The sequence below is a fragment of the Ochotona curzoniae genome, unplaced genomic scaffold (assembly GCF_017591425.1).
Source record: "Ochotona curzoniae isolate NIBS_2020 unplaced genomic scaffold, NIBS_Ocur_1.0 scaffold_4937, whole genome shotgun sequence".
Taxonomy (NCBI): Eukaryota; Metazoa; Chordata; class Mammalia; order Lagomorpha; family Ochotonidae; genus Ochotona; species Ochotona curzoniae.
Genome location: NW_024467126.1, coordinates 4,325,884 through 4,347,837, shown reverse-complemented (window position 1 = coordinate 4,347,837; position 21,954 = coordinate 4,325,884). Strand labels below are relative to the sequence as shown.

Genomic DNA, 21,954 nt, shown 5'->3' with positions numbered 1-21,954 from the left:
AGGGTGTGGCTGGGATGGACGGTGGGGACAGGGACAGGGTGTGGCGGGGATGGACGGTGGGGACAAGGCCAGGGTGTGGCTGGGATGGACGGTGGGGACAGGGCCAGGGTGTGGCGGGGATGGACGGTGGGGACAGGGACAGGGTGTGGCGGGGATGGACGGTGGGGACAGGGAGTGCGGGGATGGACGGTGGGGACAAGGCCAGGGTGTGGCTGGGATGGACAGTGGGGCCAGGGCCAGGGCCAGGGTGTGGCTGGGATGGACGGTGGGGCCAGGGCCAGGGCCAGGGTGTGGCTGGGATGGACGGTGGGGCCAGGGCCAGGGTGTGGCTGGGATGGACGGTGGGGACAAGGCCAGGGTGTGGCTGGGATGGACGGTGGGGCCAGGGCCAGGGTGCTGTGGTGACACAGGAAAGTGACACTGTTATACATGGTGCCACCGATGGCTTGAACCGTGTATGAACACAGATCCCACGTGGGTGGTCACCTCGCATATGGATGGTCACCCAGGACACCTTGCTGAGATAGCATGGCCAATCATTCCCAAAGAGTTCCCCCCGATACGGGGTCCCCAGGGACAGGAAGTGGAGGACCCAGTGTGCCACGGGGCGCGGGGAGCTGATTTGGTGGGGACACATTCAGAAACGCCAGGCCTGAACTTCCAACAGGTCTCGCAGCGTGCAAACACCAGTGGGGAGCTTGCGTCTGGGTGCTGGACGAGACGGCTCCTGGGAGCTGACGGCTCTGGGTGGCCCTTGCCACCGGGCCCAGCCGGGCACACCGCTAGCCAGGAGGCTCCTCCCCCGTCCCCGACAGCGCCCTGCCCGGCGCATTCCCGCTGACCTGGTTGTAGAGGGCGCAGATGTGCAGTGCCGTGTTCCCCGAGGCGTTCTGGGCGCTCATGTCGGCCCCGTAGAAGAGCAGATGTTCCAGGTGCTGCACGTGCCCGTACCTGCAGGCCTGGAACCCCCCGAATCATGCAGTGAGCAGGAACCCCCTGGCTGGGCACCACACCGCCGGGCACCACACCCCCCGGGCACCACACCAGCACTGGCCACACCCACTGTCTGCCATGCCCACCACCTGCGATCACAGGCCACACCCCCAGGCACGCCCACCAGCACTGGCCACACCCACGGTCAGGCCACACCCCCCATCATCCCACCCCGTGCACAGCTGCCCGCCGGGGAGCAAGGGGCAGTGTGCACATTTCCAGCTGAGGGCTGGGGCGAAGGCCCCTCAGGGCAGGTTTGGGGGGCTGCACTCAGCTGTTCAACAGGGGCTCTGAGCATGAGCCCCAGAGTCCAGGAGACCAGCCCAGCCCTCAGAGCATGCAGGAGGGGCAGCCTGTAGCGAGACCCTCTGCTCGTTCAAGGCCTCCCAGGGTAGCAGGTGTGTGGTACAGGCCCCTCCGGTGTCCTGGCCCCAACCTGACCCTCGTCACATTAGCCTGCCCTGAGCCTCCCGCACACTTCCTCGCCTGTCGGCAGAACCACGGCCCCTGGCAGGATCACGCGGGACCAGGTCCCACGGCCAGAGGAGGTCACCACAGCACAGGCCCCACACATGGACATGCTGGACTGCCCACGGTGAGGGAGCCATGAGAAGACGTGGACAGTCCCACCCCGAGTTCCTGCAGGAGCCTCCTGGGGACGGCGTGGGTCCTTGGCACCCACGTGGGAGACCCAGATGGAGTTCCTGGCTCGTGGCTTGCTGAGGTCATTTGGGAAGTGACCCACTAGATGGAATCTCTCTCTGCCTCTTCCTCTCTGTCACTCTGCTTCTCAAATAGATACATCAATGATTTAAAAAAAAAATCTAAGACACAAAAAAATTAGAATGGTAATGGTAACAGCCTGCAGTATGTGGATTGAGACCCGTCCGTGGGCACAGCAAACAGGAGGGTACAAGGCTTCAAGACGGGGGGCCAGGATGACTGTACCCCACTCTCCTCCAGCAAACCTAGGCTTCAGGGGCCAGCGTGGGGTCACATGTCTCACCGGGGTCAAGTATGGCCAAGGCCAAGGAGGCTGTGGGCCAGTGCTGGAGCAGGTGTGTGGCAAGCACATGCTTGGGGCCTTCTGCTGGCTCCAGCCCTTCCTGTGCCCCTGCCCGGCAGCTGACCTCCTGACCCATCCGCAGCCTGAACACCCTCTGTCCTGGGGAGACAGCTGGCATCCCGACCCACCCCGCGGCCGGGACGCCCTCTGTCCTGGGGAGACAGCTGGCATCCCAACCCACCCCGCGGCCTGTCCTGCGGAGACAGCTGGCATCCTGACCCACCCCCGGCCTGGACACCTTCTGTTCTGGGGTGAGGGCCATCCTGGCACAGCTCACAACACTCGGAACGGAGCCACTCTGCACCTGCCCCGAGCAGCTGGGAGTAGAAGCCTTGGCTCACACCCTCCCTTGCCACCTGCTGGGCACAGGGGCATGGGCAGCTGGGGTTGGAGGACAGAGTGGTCCCCGCTCTGACGGGCGAGCTGTGGATTGCGGCCACTGGGAGACACCCCAAGGGGACCCCCGCTAGCCAAACACAGACTCCAAACCCAGGCAACATAACCACCTTCCAGGCCCGGGCTGTGGGTGCAGGCGCCACCCGCAGCTGCCGTTTCCGGGGCTCCTGGCCTGGATTTGGAAACTGCTCCCGGACAGGTTCTGGGTTCCCCAACCTCCTGGCTGGTCACAAGCCAGCCACCCACACTGCACTGCCACCTGCTAGGCACTCCTGCTAAAGCTACAAGCCAGCATCAGGGCAAGGAGCAGGGTGTCCCGACTCAGGCCCCAGGAGAGGCCCCAGAGCAGCCCCTCGCTCGCTCTGTGCTATGGGTCACCCTGCAGTCCAGTGCCCAAGGCTGACCTGGCGGTGAGGGGCAGCCCCAGGCACTCAGGAAACACCCAGTGCAGGCTCCAGGAGGGGACTCTCCTGCTAAGACAGAAAAGTGCTCTTCCGACATCCGCCTGCAGAGGGCAGGCAGGACCTGGATCTGAAACAGCCAGGGAGCCACAGGGGGCTGGGAGAGGGGCCAGGCCCCCAAGCACCAGACACCATCCTGGCCGGGGGTGAGGAAGGCTCTGAGCCTGTGTCCCGGCAGACACACCCAAGGACACACAGACGGGGCCCCGCTTGGCCGGGTCAACGCAGGTCACTTGGGAAGGGCCGGCCTTGTCCACCTTCCCTGCCAGGCCTGAGCCCATGCCCACCTCGCAGCAGTGCCAGCGTCCCTCCAGGGGCCTCCACAGGGATGGAGGAGGGGGAGCCCAGAGCGGCAGACGACAGCCCCTCAGCAGTTCCTTTGAGTCCTCCTACAAGCTGCTGGCCTTCGATCAGCCAAGTGTGCTCTTAAAATGGAGCTCCTGGCACCTGCTGGTGCTATGCAGGGCATGGGGGCAGGGCAGGGGGAGCCCAGAGGGCTGCTCAGGTCACCGCCCTGCATCCCTGGAGGCCCCGTGCCCCATGCCGTACCTGGTGCACCTCGTGCCAGCCATTCTCGTCCTTGCAGCACACGCTGGCATGCTCATGCAGCAGAAGCTCGCAGCAGTAGGGGTCGCCGCCCACGATGGCCGTGTGGTACAGGGGCGTGAGGCCATAGCTGTCCTTGTAGTCGGGGGAGGCCCCGAGCTCCAACAGCGTCTAGCAAGAAATACAAAGCTACAGCCCAGGGTCTCGCGATGCCTTGGGGACCAAGTGAGATGAACGGGGAGGAAGCTGGGGGGCACTAGGCTGCAGGGAAGGGGGCTCCCCCGTTAGAGACACCCCAACTTCGCACAGCAATGTTCCCAGCCCCAGGTGTGTAGAGCGGTACTGAGACCGGTCCTGACCTGGCAGGCTTGGGGGAGCCACAGCGGACAGAGCCCAGACACAAACCCCACACGGCCCGGCACACCCGGCTCAGGACCCCACCCAGGCTCCTGAGTAGGAGCAGGCAGCATGCCATGTCCCCTGGGAGGAGGGGCTGACACCAGAGGGGTCCCGGACTGACCTTGAGGGCCACAGCGTTGCGGCAGCGAGCAGCGCGGTGCAGGGCGGTCATTCCGTCCTTGGCGCGGAAGTCCAGGTGCGCCCCGCCGTTCCTCAGAGCCTTGATGACCTCAGTGGGGTCGTCCAGCTGAGCAGCAAGGGTCAGCGGGGTCTCTGAGGGATCCCCAAGCAGGCTCGGTTAGAGCCCACAGTCGGGGAGCCGACTCCCTCCTGCAGTCAACCCTGTGCCCAGGTGGGGACCTGAGCTCAAGAGGTCTGTGCCGTCCGCCAGGGCAGCTCGAGGGGCCACGCAGCGGAGGGGGTGCCCACCCTGGGCCAGAGGACCCCCAAGGACAATAAGGATTTCTCCCTGCATGCAGCACAGGACTCGGAGGGCCCAAAGCAGGTCACCAGATGGCCCTGTGCTGTGGTCACAGCTGGTGACCTTGGCCCATCCTGAAGGGCAAAACCACTGGCTCCATGCCCCACCTGCCACTGAGCCCCGCCCGCTGCACCTGCTGAGCGTGTCCCAAGTAACACTGAGGAACCACGAGGGCGGAGCCACCTCGAAGGACCCACACAGCCTTTGCAAGGTTCTAGAAGGTTCTAGAAGCTCCTCTCTGGCCAGGACCCACCCTGGACGAGACAGAGCCCTCACCAGACCACCTCCAGCTTAGACAGCAAATCTGCAAAGAGCATGTCCAAGGGCTCTCTCCCCAGGGGCGCTGAAAGAAGCACCCCAAGAGGACGTGGGGCAGATGGCAAGGGGCCACAGTTCTGCCAGTTGTCCCACATGCACGAATGAGCCACCCAAGCCACTCGCAGCCACACAGGAACTGGCACCCTAACTCCAAGTATTCCTCCATGGCAGCCTGCTGGTTCCGTGGCTGCCTGCTGGTGTGTCTTTGCTGTTAAAAGCTCCAGAGGAGCTAGTGTTGTGGTGCTGTAAACTAAGTTGCTGATGCCTGCGGCATCCCCTGTGAGCACTTACAACCCAATTCTCTGCTAACACGCCTGCAAACGCAGCAGGGACGACCCAAGGCTTGGGCCCCTGCACCCACGCGGGAGACCTAGAGGAGGCTCCTGGCTCCTGGCTGCTGCAGCCACGTGGGGCTCGACTCAGTGGGCGGGAAGACAGCTCTGACTTTGACATTCAAATACATAAAAATTTTTTGAAACATATTGGTCCCGCAACACGTCTAACCTCTGAAATGGGCCCGTCTTCCTCCACCTGAGCCACGCATGGGGGGAGAAGCACCACATTTTGGAAGTGGCTGGATGTGCTCAGACAGCCACAATGGGCAGGGGTGAGAATGCAGCCTGCAGCACAGAGCAGGGGAGCAGGCGGCGTCTTCTGTGTGGACTCTCTGGAGGCAGGGAGGAGGCGGGTGAGTGCGAGCCGAGGACCGCCACTGTGGCACCTGAGCGTGACGCGGAGAGCTCAGCCACTGCCCACCACTGCGTGAGACCCGCCCTGGGAGAAGGCCGGCGGCTCCAGCAGGGCTGCCAACCAAACGGCCGCTTAGCGCAGCACACGGTGAGCGGAGAGAATGGCACGGGTGCTGGATCGCGCGTGTGTTGTTGCGTGGGAGACCTGGAAGAAGCTCCTGGCTCCTGGCTTCAGATGGGCTCAGCTCCAACTGTTGCAGCCACTTGGGGAGCAAATTAGTGGATGGAAGATCTTTCTCTCTGTCTTTCCTCTCTGTAAATCTGCCTTTCCAATTAAAAAATAACTTTAAAAAAGGTAAACACAGATTATATGACTAGTGACCCTAATGTAGATTCAAAACATTGTTACAAAAATAACTCAGAAAAACAATGCCAAGGTCATCAGACTGATACAGCAAGGAACGCTGGGAACAGCGGCAGAGCCCCAGGGCTTGGGGTGTCACACGGGGACCTGGAAGAATCCCTGCACGGAACACGGAACACGCAGGCCTTTGGGGAGAGCAGGATGACGGAGCTCACGTTAGCTCCTCAAGGATGCTCTGCCCCCGCGGCACTGGGGGCTCGGGCGGGGTCAGGAGGCGGGGTCAGGAGGCGGGGTCAGGGAGGTGGGGTCAGGAGGCGGGGTCAGGGGCGGGGTCAGGGAGGTGGGGTCAGGAGACGGGGCCAGGGGTGGGGTCAGGAGGCGGGGTCAGGAGGCGGGCCAGGGAGGTGGGGTCAGGAGGCGGGTCAGGGAGGTGGGGTCAGGAGGCGGGTCAGGGAGGTGGGGTCAGGAGGCGGGTCAGGAGGCGGGTCAGGGAGGTGGGCCAGGGAGGTGGGGTCAGGAGGCGGGGTCAGGAGGCGGGGTCAGGAGGCGGGTCAGGGAGGTGGGGTCAGGAGGCGGGTCAGGGAGGTGGGGCCAGGAGGCGGGGTCAGGAGGCGGGCCAGGGAGGTGGGGTCAGGAGGCGGGGTCAGGGAGGGGTCAGGAGGCGGGGCCGGGGGTGGGGTCAGGAGGCAGGTCAGGGAGGCAGGGTCAGGGGCGGGGTCAGGAGGCGGGGCCAGGAGGCGGGGTCAGGAGGCGGGGCCAGGGAGGTGGGGTCAGGAGGCGGGGTCAGGAGGCGGGCCAGGGAGGTGGGGTCAGGAGGCGGGGTCGGGGTCAGGAGGCGGGGTCGGGGTCAGGAGGCGGGTCAGGAGGCGGGCACACAGCACCTTCCAGGACGGGACGCCACCATGTGGAAGGCTGCGAGCGAGGACGCCGGCCACCACGCCTCTGTCCAGACCCACGGACCGTGAGACGGAGGGGTGAGCCCCGGGGAACCAGGATCGACCAGTGACAGCGTGGCCTGCCGCTCTGACGGCCACGCAGGCGGCAAGGGCACAAGTCCGCGGCCAGTGCCCGACACGGAGCGGGGTCAGACATGGAGCAGCCACAGGACGGCGGCATGTCAGGCCGTGGCACCACCGGCCCTGCCACCGCGGGAGCCCCGTCTGCACTGCCAGGCTGGCCGCCCTGCCACCGGCTCTGCACTGCCAGGCTGGCCCTGCTGGCCGCCTTTGCTCTCCCCTCTCTCCCACCTCATCCTCCTCGAGGCCGTTCTCCCGCCCCTCACACCACAAACAAGAAAGGCTGGGATGACTGGCTGCTTCCTTAGGCACTGCGCCGCCCAGCCGGAAGCAGTCGTGCGGTGGCCAAGGGGACAGTCCGCAGGAGACTGGCGCCTCCACTCCCCCTGACAGTTGGAGATTGAAGAGGTGCCACAGGCCCCCACATTCTGAGCACTGCACTTCCCAGAAAATTCGGTACAGTGGCAGCCAGACCTGGACCATGCATCCCAGCGCGCCCCTCCAGGCTCAGAATCCTCCTTAATTGGGCCACGCGGGAGCTGGGCAAGGGCCCCTGGGAAGCCAGGAACGGTGTGGATACAGGCGAGGGACGCGTCACAGGCGCTCTGCCTCCCTCCTGCAGCCATGCTGGCCCTCCCGGGCACTGGACAGGACGTGGCTGCGCCTGGGAAGGCCACCTGTCTCAGCCCAGGGTTCCAGCCACAGTGTGGGAGGCGGGGACGACGTCCTGGGGGAGTCCTTAGTTCACCAGCCTACACTGCCTGCATCAGCACGGGCGTCCACCTCCCACTGACCGGCCCTTCCCCAGGGAGTCCCCCTGCCTGTCAGTCACTGCTCTCGGCTCCTCCCCCATGTGAGAGCGGCCAGCTTGGCGCCCAACTACAGGATGGGGGGCACGCGGCATCAGGGACGAGAGAACGCGAGCCAGCTCTGCTGTCCACGGGGTACTGCCCAGAGCTCCAGATGCGGCCCTGCCCTGGACGGACGGGACCCCACCCAGGGGTCACAGCAGGCGGTGTGGGGAGCCAGGGAGGAGGGCGGACACTGACTGCTCCGGCGGCTCAGGACGCCCCTGGACACTCAGGCAGAGGTCGGGGTCACAGCCTGTACCCCTGCTGCAGGAGGAGGAGGAGGGGGAGGAGGAGGGGGAGGAGGAGGAGGGAGGAGAGGGGAGGAGGGAGAAGAGGGGAGGAGGGAGAAGAGGGGAGGAGGGAAGAGAGGGAGGAGGGAGGAGAGGGGAGGAGGGAGGAGAGGGGAGGAGGGAGGAGAGGGAGGAGGGAGGGGAGGGAAGGAGGGAGGAGAGGGGAGGAGGGAGGAGAGGGGAGGAGGGAAGAGGGGGAGGAGGGAGGAGAGGGGAGGAGGGAAGAGAGGGGAGGAGGAGAGGGGAGGAGGGAGGAGAGGGGAGGAGGGAGGAGAGGGGAGGAGGGAGGAGGGGGAGGAGGGAGGAGAGGGGAGGAGGGAAGAGAGGGGAGGAGGGAAGAGAGGGAGGAGGGAGGAGAGGGGAGGAGGGAAGAGAGGGAGGAGGGAGGAGAGGGGAGGAGGGAGGAGAGGGGAGGAGGGAAGAGAGGGGAGGAGGAGAGGGGAGGAGGGAGGAGAGGGGAGGAGGGAAGAGAGGGGAGGAGGAGAGGGGAGGGGGGAGGAGAGGGGAGGAGGGAGGAGAGGGGAGGAGGGAAGAGAGGGGAGGAGGGAGAGGGGAGGAGGGAGGAGAGGGGAGGAGGGAGGAGAGGGGAGGAGGAGAGGGGAGGAGGGAGGAGAGGGGAGGAGGGAAGAGAGGGGAGGAGGAGAGTGGAGGAGGGAGGAGAGTGGAGGAGGGAGAAGAGGGGAGGAGGGAGAAGAGGGGAGGAGGGAGGAGAGGGGAGGAGGGAGGAGAGGGGAGGAGGGAGGAGAGGGGAGGAGGAGAGGGGAGGAGGGAGAAGAGGGGAGGAGGGAAGAGAGGGGAGGAGGAGAGGGGAGGAGGGAGGAGAGGGGAGGAGGGAGGAGAGGGGAGGAGGGAAGAGAGGGGAGGAGGGAGGAGAGGGGAGGAGGGAGGAGAGGGGAGGAGGAGAGGGGAGGAGGGAGGAGAGGGGAGGAGGGAAGAGAGGGGAGGAGGAGAGTGGAGGAGGGAGGAGAGTGGAGGAGGGAGAAGAGGGGAGGAGGGAGAAGAGGGGAGGAGGGAGAAGAGGGGAGGAGGGAGGAGAGGGGAGGAGGGAGGAGAGGGGAGGAGGGAGGAGAGGGGAGGAGGAGAGGGGAGGAGGGAGAAGAGGGGAGGAGGGAAGAGAGGGGAGGAGGAGAGGGGAGGAGGGAGGAGAGGGGAGGAGGGAGGAGAGGGGAGGAGGGAGGAGAGGGGAGGAGGGAGGAGAGGGGAGGAGGGAAGAGAGGGGAGGAGGGAGGAGAGGGGAGGAGGGAGGAGAGGGGAGGAGGGAGGAGAGGGGAGGAGGGAGGAGAGGGGAGGAGGGAGGAGAGGGGAGGAGGGAGGAGAGGGGAGGAGGGCCCTGCTTGGCAGAGAGCACAACAGAACGAGCCAGCTTCCAGGCATACCACCCCCCGGAGCTAGTTCAACAGCAGTTCCACAAACTGAGCGTCAAGGACAGGCTCTGCCAAGACTCTCACCTCGCTGGGTCCCTGGAGGGCTGGATGCCGAGCCAAGGCCGCCGGGCACCCCGTGCATCTGCCTGCCTCAGGCATGCACAGCCCAGGGACACGTACAGGATCCCGCGCTGGGACTCTGCGGGGAGGGGCCGGGAAGGGGGCGGCTTCCATCTCTCCAGCCAAGGCGTGGGGATGTGGTCCTGGAAGCAGGTGGCCTTGGCATGCAAGGACCAGCAGGCTCTGCCTTCCCTAGGCCCCGGGCTGCCCAGGCACCAGCTCTGCCGGTGACCCCGACCGGGAGCGTGGGAAGGTTAGGGCTCAGGTTTTCCTCTCGGTGGGTGGGGCTGAGGCCCCCTTGGGCCTCACCCGTGCAGCTAAGCTGTCCTAGCTGCCATCAGCAGCCAACCCCACGCCCTGCCAGCCGGTCTCCCACCACTCATGGCGAACCTTCAACACACAGCACAGTGAGGCCAATGGCGGGGTGAGCACCCCAGCAGCATCCCTGTCCGGCACTGGGCGCCAGCAGGGTCCTCCACCAAACAAGAGGAGTGTACACTGAGCAACTCAAAGCACCCCGTGGGGTGGCCTCAGCAGCTGTGCCCACCAGGGCCCCCTCGGCTGCTCTCCCCCACACTGGGCAACATTGAGACAGCTCTGGTCCTCAACCTGGGGCTGCTATTGCCATGGAGGGAAGCCCGCAGGGGCCACTCACTGCCGACGCCACACAGGCCGGCTCCCACAGCACAGGACAGAGCAGGGCGGGGGCCTTGCCTGGGCAGTGTCAAAGGTCTCCGAGGTGTCAGCCGCCAGGCGTCCAGCAATGAATGAGGCGCTCGGGGCACGAGCTGCCTCAGCAAGTGCATGCCTGCTGGGTGCTGCACCCGGGCCCAGAGCACCCTGCCTGGGGCTGGTACCCGACAACTCCACACACACAGATCAGCTGCCTCTCCAACTACGATGCCCCATGCACCTGCTGTGGGTGCTGGGAAGAGCGGCAGCTCTGGAGGGATGGCATATGTACACACGCCAGGCTCACCGGGCCAAGCAGGTGCCACGGCTGCCGGCAGCACCCCCACACAGGGAGGTGTGTGGAGGTCCCCACCCCTGCCTTCTCCCAGGAGCCTACCTCCGGTCTCCAGGTCATGGAAGTTGGGATCCAGGCCTCGGTCCAGCATCTTGGCAATCTTCTCCACCAATCGGTGCTGGACATGATCCATGAACTTCTTCAGATTGGTCTAAACACAGACAAGTAAGTTGTCACAGGCTAAGGCAAGCTGACCTGGACTCACCCTTGACCAGAGACAGGGAGGAAGCGGGGCCCTGCCAGCCCCAGGGGGGGCACTAAATAGCCTCATTGTGCATGTGGGACCCTGGGGCCAAGCGTAGGGTCACCTGGTGGCCACTGTCTCTCTCAGCCTGCCAAGCGTGGGGTCACCTGGTGGCCGCTGTCTCTGCCTGCCAAGTGTGGGGTCACCTGGTGGCCGCTGTCTCTCTCAGCCTGCCAAGCGTGGGGTCACCTGGTGGCCGCTGTCTCTCTCAGCCTTTGCCAATCCCTCAGCACTCACTGACCTCATTCCCTGGGCTCAGCATTGGTGTCTCTGCAAAAGGCATGTGTCCAACAACGCCGGACACGACTGCACGCAGAACCAGGGCTTGGGAAGGGTGCGGATCTTCACACCCAGAGCCAGCAAGACACCGTCCCTGAACCCCAGAGCTGGCCACCAGGTGCCTGGTCCACGGCCACCTGAGACTTCCCGGGCTGCGGGGGCATCCAAGGCATGCCCCTCAGAGCTGTGCCCTCAGCCCAGTCCTCCTACCCCGCCCAGCGCCACCATGCCCCAGGAGCCGCCGCCATGGGTCAGCCCTGGCACGAGGGGACTGGCCACGTCCCCACGTACCTTGGACCGGAGCTTGGCCAGCTGCTTCTCGTCGAGGCTGGACTTGTACACCCGCTTCTTGTACCGAAACTGCACAGACAGAAAGAAACACACACCCTGCAGACTCCGCGTGGCGCCCATGGGAACGCCGCCGCTTGTCCGTGAGACCGACACACGCTGGCAGGAGGGGACAGGCTTCGGAGCCTGAGGGTCCCGGTGCCTGGCCACTGGAAGACGAGGGCGCAGGACCCCAGCTCTGCCTGCTGCCCTTCCAGCCACGCCTCACCCTGGGAGCGCCAGGCAGGACGGTGGCCCGAGGAGCAGAATGGTGGCCAGGGTCAACAGGGACTCCATGACAGTGAACCACATGGGTGGGCAGTGCATGCCGAGCCCCCAGGCCACCCCAACAGGCCATGACCCACACTCTCCGACTTCAGGGTTACACGTCGGAGGCCCACTTGTCCTGGTCTTCTCCCAGGGTTACCATGGCAACAGTGAAGGCAGGAACGGCCTGGCACTCTCCCTATCTCCGGCCCACGGCCCCCCGGGAGCAGCAAAAGGCCCTTGGGATGAGAACAGGCTGTCGGCGCAAGCGGCACGCCTGGAGAGCCCCAGCCCATCGCAGGCCTGCAGGGATGAGCTTCCGTGGTCCCCCAGGGCATACCCACTCCACAGCTGAGCCAGCCGAGGCCAGCAGATGAACTGCTCCACTGCCAGTGGCACCGGGAGCCCCTCCCCCGGCCCAGCACCTGTTCCCCGTGAGCGGTGTTGACCCCCCAGGTCCCCGCAGGTGCGTGACATGCGGGTGCCTTGGTTCACACTGCAGGGTCAGCCCCCGCCTCTGAGAAGACCGGAGAGCCCTGGGGCCTGCCGGAGCGTGTGCCAGCTGCCACGCTGCCAGCACAGCCTCTCCTGGCTGGCAAAAACCCATGGGGACAGCGTCCCTGCCCGGCAGCAGTGTGGCCCAGGACCGTGGATAAGCACCTGCTACACAGGGTATGAACCTGCAAGTGAACTTCCTGTGAGCAGCCGCACAATGAGAGCGACCCCAGGGTGAGGGACTGGCCACAGCAGCTCCAGGGGCCCCCAGCCGCCGTGGGGTGCCGGCCACCCTGCTGCCCGAGGGCAGGCCGAGTGTCCCCTGGTCATCACCGGGGGCCCCTGCATGCCTCCCACTGGCCAAGGAGGTGGAGCGGACTCCCCTCTGGGTTCCCAGATTCACAAGGCAGGTGGGAGCGCAGCAGGCGGTGTGCAGGTCATCACAGGACAACCCCACCATGACAAGCAACGTTGACAAACACACCTGTGTGTGGGGGTGTACCCCAATTCCTCAGGGACAGCTCTCCCCCTGTGCCCCGCCCCCTGACAGCCCTCACCCTGTGCCCCTCAAATCAGTGACCCCTGGGTGGTGCGTGGGGCACCGTGGATTCAGGGTCAAGCCTCTCCAGGGACCCGAGGCTGGTCCGGCGTCTGACAAGAGGTGCACCGAGGGTCTGAGCTCAGCTGACATTCTCTCCAAGCAGCCGCTGTCAGGACAGCCGCAGCCCATTAGAGCTGGGGTCTAGCGAGCCAGGCAGGGGGCTGGCAGGGGACATAGCACGTTCCATGTCAGGAGGCCAGGCAGCAAAGCTGGCAGTGCCCACAGGCGCATGCGAGACGGGCCCTGCTGGCCTAAGCTGAGATCAGACCAGCGGATCAGACCAAGGTCCTGCTGAGGCTGCTCCAAGAACCTCACGAGAAACGGACTGCCAAAAAGGCCTCTGGGGGCGCAAAACTGGAAGCCACGCGTGGCTTTGTCACACCACAGGATCACCACCAAGGCTGTACAAAGACTACGCCCATTTCCAAGGGCTGCTTCAAAGCCAACACATCCTCTCGATGCCGCTTCCCGCAAGGTTTGGGAAGTGCTCCCACGTCGGTGACACAACGGGGGCAGTCACAAGACAGCCCCTGTTCAAGTCAAACCCAAAACCACAACCCCAGGCACGGCACGGGGGGCGTGTGGTGACACCCGGCTCCCAGGCACAGCACGGCACGGGGGGGCATGTGACGACGCCAGGCTCCCAGGCACGGCACGGCACGGGGTGTGTGTGGCAACGCCAGGCTCCCAGGCACAGCACGGCACGGGGGACGTGTGACAACGCCAGGCTCCCAGGCACGGCACGGCACAGGGGGCGTGTGATGACGCCCGGCTCCCAGGCACGGCACGGCATGGGGGACGTGTGGCAATGCCCGGCTCCCTGGTATAGCATGGCACAGGGGACGTGTGGCACCTTCTGGCCCCCAGGCACAGCACGGCACGGGGGGCGTGTGGCGATGCCCGGCTTCCAGGCACAGCATCAGAGAGGGGGCAGGGAAGTACCTCCAGCGAGGGGACGCCCGCGCCTGTGGGCTGCGGGTACTCGCGCAGGAGCCGCTCCTCGTCCAGGAACTTGCCGTCACGCCCGCCGCTGGCCGGCTGGAACAGCCCGTAGTTGAGTACATCCTTCAGGCTCTGGGTCAGGGTGCACAGGATGCGCTGCTTGGCCACCCACACGGTGGCGTCCGGGTCGAAGCGGATACATTTCTGCAAGGAGGGACAAGGACAGCTGCCCAGGGAGGCCGCCCGAGGCCACTTCCCCTCCCCGACATGGCAGCCAGGGCGTCAGCGGCTGGGGCAGAGACAGTCCGGGGCTGAGGACCCTGGTCCGCCCACAGCCTCGTGCTAACTCACTTCTATTTCAAAGGTCGAACCATGGAGAACAGGGCCTCCAGCCTAGGCCTGGGGCCGGGCGATGACAGGGCACACAGCCCGAGGGGTTCCGCTAGTCTGAAGGCCCGACCGTGACAGGACACATCTGTGCGGACGGCCAGCCAAGTCACACGGAGGGGGACTCAGGGGACCTGTGGCCACAGGGCCATGTGTCAGCCAGGACCCATCAGCGGCCTCTGACGGCACCCAACGCACCTTCAACCTGCCTGTTTGCACGTTGAAAAATGGCCAACATCAAGGTCAAACACAATTGCACTCGCATCGCTTCTGCATGCGGCCGTTCAAAAGACATCAGATGGAAGCCCAGGTGGCCAACACCCAAACGCGGCCACGGACAACCACAGGAAGCCTCCACGGGGCTCCCCACGGGACAGGGAGGCACTGGGTGACCCCGACCCACAAGGCTGACCCCAAGGAAGCAGAAGTTGGAGCATTAGGTTGGGTCTCTCTCCTGGGCTGTGAATTCAGCATTCCAAACAGAACAATTTATATATATACTTTTTTTTTTTTTTTTAAATAATAAAGGCAGAGTGATGACGAGACAGAGAGAGAAAGAGAATGATCTTCCATCGCCAAGGCGGGAACTTCCTCCCAGTACACTTTCTGCTTGTCCAGGGCCCACGGCAGGGAGCAGCTCCACAGTGGAGCAGCCAGGACTAGAACCGGCGCCCTGATGGGATGCCTGTACTAAGGTCCACAGCTCCACCCAGGCTGCCCCAGTGGCTTTTGAAAATAAAGCCTCACACAGCCCTCAGACCACCACGCCACGCGAGGCGACAAGCGCCGATCCAATCAAGCCCTCTTGCGCCGGGCGTCAAGCGCGGCCTGAGAACATTTTCCTGATTTAAACGCCTGACGACTCCTGCTGTAAAGTGTGCGACATTCCCATAACGACAGTGGGGCCAGCTGCTCGGCATGTGGCAGAGAAGGGCGGGAAGAGGGGGCAGTCATCTCTGACCTTAACAACCAACTCAGGAGGCCTCAGAGGACACGGAGTTCCCCACCTCCTCCCAGAGTGGACCACACGGCAACCACGGTCACGGTCATTCAGGACAGAGGCCGAAGGAGCTGCGTGCTCCTGTGACGTGTGAGGACAGATGAGATGGGATGGGATGCAGGCGGGCAGCTGTGCAGAGGGACGGAACGAAGGCAGGAAGGGAGGCTGGGTGCCTGTCCACAGAGGCAATGGGATGCAGGCGGGCAGCTGTGCAGAGGGACGGAGCGAAGGCAGGAAGGGAGGCTGGGGTGCCTGTCCACAGAGGCAAACCTGAAGGCACCACATTACAAATGGACGTCTCACACGTTAACAGGTGTGTGCTCCGAAGAGAAACACACTGAATCCAGCACAGGATGTGCCTCCATCACACCCGGCCTGCGAGAGGCAGCTGGGAGGACTCAGACCTCAGCCACACTTCAGGCCCACAACTCCCATGGGAGGACACGCACTGCTGGCTATGGGGTCCTCTGGGCACGCCCATGGTCGTCATCTTGCCTAAATGACAAGTGGGTTACCAAATCAGAGCAGCCTTCCTGGTTGTCCCCTGCCAAGTCCTCTACGACGACCCTCGCTGCTGGGTGGGGGCGATTCCTCCACCCCTGCTTCACTGAGTCGGGGCTGGGTGCTGGCCCGTGCACAGAGGGGGAGCTGGCCCGTGCACACAGGGGGGCTCTGGCCGTGCACACAGGGGGGCTCTGGCCGTGCACACAGGGGTGCTGGCCCATGGACACAGGGGGGCACTGGCCCGTGCACACAGTGGGACTCTGGCCTGTGCACACAGGGGGAGCTGGCCTGTGCACACAGGGGGCTCTGGCCCACCTGACAGACAGCAGCCGGGTCCTGCCACCCAGCCCACATAGCAAGGACGTGGAATGCTGAGCACAGGCAAAGCCATGGGAGAGTCAGGGCACCAGGGCCAGGGAGAGGGGCAGGGGAAGTGGCAGTGATGGGTGCGGGGCTGCCTCGGGAAGCAACAGCATGTGCAATCCATGAGGACAGCAGCAGTGGGGGCACTCAGCCGGCAGGCCTGGACACCGTCCACACAGTGGACATATTGTCCACAGCCATGTAGGGGCTCGGAACTAGGGGGATGGCGCCCACATCAAGGGAGGCCCCCAGTCATTCAGCGCAACGGCTCCACCCAGACGGACCTGCCAGAAGGCGAGAGGTGGCCCTGTGACAATACCACAGGAGGTCCCGACAGGCACTGCCTGCGGATGACCCGCCTGACCGTGAAGCCGCACTGCCACTCCCCACGACCTGCGGCATGCGGGGGGTGACTACAGGGCAGCGGCCTGGACACTTCTCTGGAGAACGAGAAAGGGGGAGCCCAAGTGCTTTCAGCCCAGACACGAGACACGCCCGAGGGCAGACACGGACACCACACATCCCACGCGTGCACCGGAACCCCTGAGACACGCCTTTAGAACAGAAAACCAGCTCAAAGAGGCCAGACCTAACGTCGCGCCTCGAGCAACCCCGTTCACCTGAAACATGCAGCTGTCAACAGGCATGGAGCCTAAGCCCCTACCGCAATGCTGGTGGCACCAGCCAGGGACTCCCCGGAATAGGTGGGGCAGCAGCACCCGGAGCACTGTAACCACAGCTCGGTAACACTCCCAAGAGAAATGGGAGGGCCGGCATGACCGCGAGGACTGGGCCTGCACAGAGAAGGGACCGAGAGTCCACAGGGCCCGGCCCCGATGGAGGAGGCTTGGGCGGAAGGGCCACTGGGACCTCACCAAAGAGCTAACAGGTGATGGTGGAGACCAGAGGTCCTGGCCACTCCCTGGTCAGCAGGAGGGCCAAGGGGGCATCCCGCCTCACGGCGGGGAGTGGGAGGAGGAGGGCAGGAGACTCCAAGCCAGCACTCAGAGGCCAGATGCCTGCACAGCTCCACGGGCTGTCCCAAAGCTGCCTTCCAGAAGCTCACGGCAGCAGAGGTTGATGCTGGAACAGCACATGCTTCTAAAAGGCCACTCTGCAAGGCTGGCACAAGCTCCCGCCAAGAGGACCTGGGGAGACACCTCTACGGGCCTGGAGCCCCCGACTGCCTGCTGCTGGTCTAGGGAGCCGGGGGGCCATCCTTCAGTCCCTCAGGGGCGTGGGGCAGGCAGGAGGCTTGGGAACTGCTCTGCACTGGGAGAAGCAGCCCAGGCAGAGGGAGGGAAGACCTGCCATGGTCACGGCCACAGTGACCGCCCCGCCTGGTGGTTCTGCTCACTCCCCAGCAGGACGGCAGGAACTCATGGCCCATTTCCACAGCAGGGCCGGCTCGCAGGACACTTCCAGGGCAAACAGGTACCTGCCTTGCCCAAGACCTGGCCCGCGGCAGAGCTGGCCCAAGGCGACCACTGGGCCCCTCCACTGTGCTAGAGAACCGGGCACTGGGGGTCAGCAGCCCCAACACCAGAGAACTGTGGGTCTGGTCCCCCAACTCTGGGCCTGGCAAGGATTAACTTGGACTCCGGCTGAGGCCTGGGCCTCAGGGTAGTGGTCACGGCTCCCCTTCGGGAGTAGACCGATGCATGTCCGCCCTGGACCCTCTAGGGGTCCAGTTCCATGTACACCCACAATTTAAGTAGGTCCGGCAGGAGTTGGGGGCCCATGGTGGGGATGGAGGAGGGAAGCCGCTTACGCCTTTACACACAGGGACCCTAGGGTGAGTGTGACCCAAGGAATGGCAATGTGCGCAGACACAGGGCCACCTGCTGGTCACTCCCGAGGCCACAGGACACCAAGACCTATCCCCAAAGGGCCACCCTACAGCCTGCCTTCGCCCCCACCTCCACATCAGGAAAGGGGGCAGGACTGGCCCAGGACTCCCCACACGGACGGGACGGGTGCTCGAGGCCCAGCTGAGCGAAGTGGCCACTCCCCACGCTCCCTCAGCAAGACGGGCCGCAGCTGCCATTGCTCGGCACGCACCAGGTGCTGGGTCACTGTGTGCAGTGGGAGCCAGAGACAGCGCAGGGACAGCACAGGACCGGCAGGGGGGACTGGAAGGCAGGGACTGGGGACAACAATATGGAGCGAGCAAGGGACTGGCCAGGCTTGCCAGGCCTGGGACCATGGCCATCCGGCAGCATGCCAGCCTGAAGGCTGCAGGAGGGGCACGCAGGGCTCCCAGCTCACCGTCTGCTGCAGGTCTGGGATGACCACACGGATGACCAGCGTGCTCGCCTGGCTCTCATCCACGCGTGCCCCGCCCGGCTTCTCCGCCCTGGCCCGGATGGAGTCATAGATGGTCTCCTCCTTGGAGCTGTCCGTCTCGGAGCCCCCAGAGTCATCCGAGAAGCTCTGGGCCATCTCGTCCTCACTGGACGTCGGGCTGCGCGGCATGGCTGTCTCCGGTCTGCACGACAGGGGGGACAGGGAGACAGATGAGCAGAGACACAAACATTCACACAAACCAGGGGCGGCGGCAGCTGGGAGGCGGCAGAGGACGCTGGCATGGGGAGGGGTGGGGTCCCCGGAAGGCCGCAGGAAGCCGGCCCCTCCCGCAAGGCCAAGAGAGGCAACCCCACGGCCTGAGAGCTCTGATCAGCAGCGGGCAGGACCTGCTCCACAGGCTGCCACACAGGGCAGGGGCAGCTTGAAACTTCCCCAGGCGGGAAGAAAGGCTGTGAGACCTCCTTTCCTTTGAGAGCAAAGCCACAGGATGGGAAGAAAGACGGGCAGGCGTGGGGTCAGCTCAGCCACGAGTTCCGGCCGTAATAACCCCCTCTGCTTCAAACACAGAGCGCTGATAGGTACCGTGCAAAAATAGCAGGTGAGGACGGGCCAGCCCCGGATGCGAGACCACCTCCAGGACCAACGCAAGAACAGGCTGAAGCCGGCAGCCCTGAATGCGGGAAGCCACGATGGGCAAGGACCTGGGAGTCCAGCCCAGCCACGCCAGGGGGCTTAATGCTGCCTCGAACCGGGGTGCCAGCCACCTGCAGTCAAGGTGCCACACTGACCCCGTGAGCCCACCTTGACGTAAGATCTGCAGACTACACCAGGGTCATGCAGGCTGCACCAAGGCCACCTGAGCCACTGAGGCCACACAGACCACAGCAAGGCCACATGAGCCACACCCAGGCCACCTGAGCCACTGAGGCCACACAGACCATGGCAGGGCCACATGGGCCACGCCCAGGCCACCTGAGCCATTGAGGCCACACAGACCACAGCTGGGCCACGTGAGCCACGCCCAGGCCACCTGAGCCATTGAGGCCACACAGACCATGCCGGAGCCACGTGAGCCACAGAAACACGCAGTATCTCCTGCAGATGCGGAAGGGACACGGGGTGAGCGCTCACCCTCAGCACACAGAGGCTGCTCGAGCACTCCACACACAGACCACCTCCCCAAGCTGTTAGATGAACAGGGCTGGGCCACGCCCAGGCACCCCCCAACTTGACGCTGGGCATGGGGACCGTGGTGGCATGCAGTAGCACCCAGTCCAGATGGAGGGTGGAAGCAGGTACTGCCCCCCATGGCTGGCAGACAGCTGCTGGACACGGGCACAGAGGTGCTTGGGGCAGGGGAAAGAGAACCCCAAACTTGTCATGACTGCTTTCCAAATGCAGGCAAGCACTGAAAGCACCCCCCAACCAACTTCCTCCCTCAAGCGAACAAAGAGTGGGCAGTGGACGAGCGTCCACCATGGGGCCACGGTGGGTGGGTGGGTGAAAGCAGGGCACAGGGACGAAGGGGCATTCTCCTGGCAGGGCCCCTCAGGGACTCCTGTCACCCTCCTGGCCCTGCAGAAGATGCCAGTTAGGGGGCACTCAAGCCTCTGGTAGCAGACAAGCCGCGGACACAGCCACCGCCTTCCTTGCCCCGGGCACCGCAGGCACCTCCCCTCACATGGCACATACCAAGGGCACCTCAAACTGCCACATGGACCAAGCAGGGGCCACATGTCACTCCAGTCTCTAGCAAGGAAGCTTTCACACCAACATCTGGATTCTACTGTTCTCATGAAACCCACAGCCACCCTGGGCCACCCTGCCCACCTGGCAGTCACGAGCTGGCACTGGGCTATGGCAGCCTGTCAGGGCAGGAGCCACATAGCCCACTAGTCCCCCACCCCATCCCTGCACATGAGGGCAGCCACTAGCCTTTGTGGCCCCCATGTACCACAGCTCACTCTGGACCCAGCTGGCACACCCCCATCAACCCCAGGCCTTGGCAGGTGTTATGGCCATGGCCTTGCATCTGTGGTCAGTGGCTTGGGGCAGCCGGGGGTGCACAGGAAGTCCCCAGGCAGGACACGGGAGGGCTGAGGCCTGCCGCTGCTTGGGGGTTTATCCAGACGGCCAGGCCATGACTTACAGGACACCCTGCCGCATCGCCAAGGGATGAAGTGGGCAGCTGTGCCTTCAGCTGGCACCCAGGGACACCTCAGATGCTAGGGACATGCCAGGCACAACACCTGGGAACTGCAAATACAGCCCCCAGAACCCAACACCTTCTCCCTGCCTCGGGGGAGCACCAGGCAGTGATCACGGTCAGCTGCCCTGAACTCCCCGTAGGTCCCAAAGGCCTACAGAAGACCAAGAGCACGCAGCCCATGGGCACCGCTCAGCAGCACCCACCCTGGAGGGCACACACAGCGCTTAGCATCTAAAGATGGCAAATAAGAGCCCTCCTTTCTTGGGTCCTGCCTTGTGGCTGACAGTAGAGCTGTCATCTGTGACTCTGGCATCCCATACAGGCGCTGGGTCAGGTCCCAGCTGCTCCACTTCTGACCCAGCTCCCTGCAAATGTGCCTGGAGAGACAGCAGAGGACGGCCCCAGTGCACACGTAAGGACCCGGATGGAATTCCACGCTCCTGGCTTCCGCCTAGGCCAGCCCTGAACGCGCCTGGGAGAACAGCAAAGGACGCCCCAGCACTTAGTCGGTACACACATAAGGAGATGGAAGATCTCTCTATCTCTGCCCACAGCCTCTCCCTCTCTCATAAACACCTCCTTTCTGGATCTGACCACTGGGAAGGTACGGTAACCCTGTGCCCAGCCAAGGGCAGGAGGGCCACTTGGCTACGGCCTCAGCGGGCCTGGCCAGGATCACCCCAGCTCCCCCCGACCACCACCATGTTATCCCATCTTCAGAGTAAAACAACGGCTCCCGCAAAATCAGCGTCAGGTGCAAACGCTCCTGGGGAGAGAGGGACAGGAAGCCCACCGGGCACCAGGAGGGCCCAAGCTCAGGTGACAGCCGGCCAGGCCCTCACCCCCACCCGTCCATCGTGCAAGGTCACAAGTGCCGGGACCACGGAGCTGGAGTCGCCCACCTCACACACAGGCCAAGGAGGCCTCTGCCAGGTCCCTAGGCAAGTGTATTTTGCTGGCCGCCTGTCAGGGTCATGATTTCCCAGTGGGCCCTGGGAAAGCGTGGGGGTTGGGCCGGGGGTATTTAAACAGAAATGGCCACAACACGCAAGCACGTGGCCGCTGTGTGCCCTTCTGGTTCGCATCCTGACTCCAGGCCGATGCTGTCCTCTGCCTCCATGTCATGCCTTGACGGACGGCTGCAGGCTGACAGGCGGGGTCAGGGCCAGTTAACCTTGGGGCTCTGAGTGCAAGGACTGGGTCACTGCACCAGGGACAGGACGGAGCGCATAGCAGTGTCACGTGGCCTGCGCAGCCAGGGACAGGACAGGCACGGATGGGGTGGTGTCCACCGCTGGTGGTCGTGGGAACCAGGCAGGGGAGGGGGCTTCCAGGGCAGGGAGCTTCACTCTGCACTGCTGGGCATGACCAGTGCAGCTCAGGGACCCCTCAGGAAAGCCCTCCCTCACCCAACCACCCCTGCGACACCTCCCAGCCCCACAACACCGTGGGAGAAGGGCCAGAGAAAAGACGCATGGACCCGCCCTGCCTCCACCCACAGGACCTCCGAGGGCTCCCGACATGCAGTGCCCCCAGGAGGCAGCTCCAGATGTACCCAAGCCCCACAGGGGTGGGCACCTGTCTGTCCTCATGAGCCTGCAGTAGCCATACGGCATGAGTTAGGCGCCTCGGCGTTTGCGTCCTAAAA

The 21,954-nt window shown here is 64.5% G+C and overlaps 1 protein-coding gene across 1 annotated transcript in view; it reads right to left on the bottom strand.

Annotated features, from left to right (window-relative positions):
• SHANK2 (SH3 and multiple ankyrin repeat domains 2) overlaps positions 1 to 18,265 on the bottom strand; it is a 269,178-nt gene extending 250,913 nt beyond the window's left edge. Inside the window, exons 1-7 of the mRNA XM_040970662.1 lie at positions 18,059 to 18,265; positions 13,537 to 13,740; positions 11,196 to 11,264; positions 10,424 to 10,532; positions 3,983 to 4,134; positions 3,466 to 3,633; positions 843 to 959 (exon numbers count right to left, since the gene is read on the bottom strand). Coding sequence (XP_040826596.1) covers positions 843 to 959; positions 3,466 to 3,633; positions 3,983 to 4,134; positions 10,424 to 10,532; positions 11,196 to 11,264; positions 13,537 to 13,740; positions 18,059 to 18,265 — 1,026 coding nt within the window. The remainder of the gene's footprint in view (positions 1 to 842; positions 960 to 3,465; positions 3,634 to 3,982; positions 4,135 to 10,423; positions 10,533 to 11,195; positions 11,265 to 13,536; positions 13,741 to 18,058) is intronic.
• Positions 18,266 to 21,954: the final 3,689 nt, after the last annotated feature.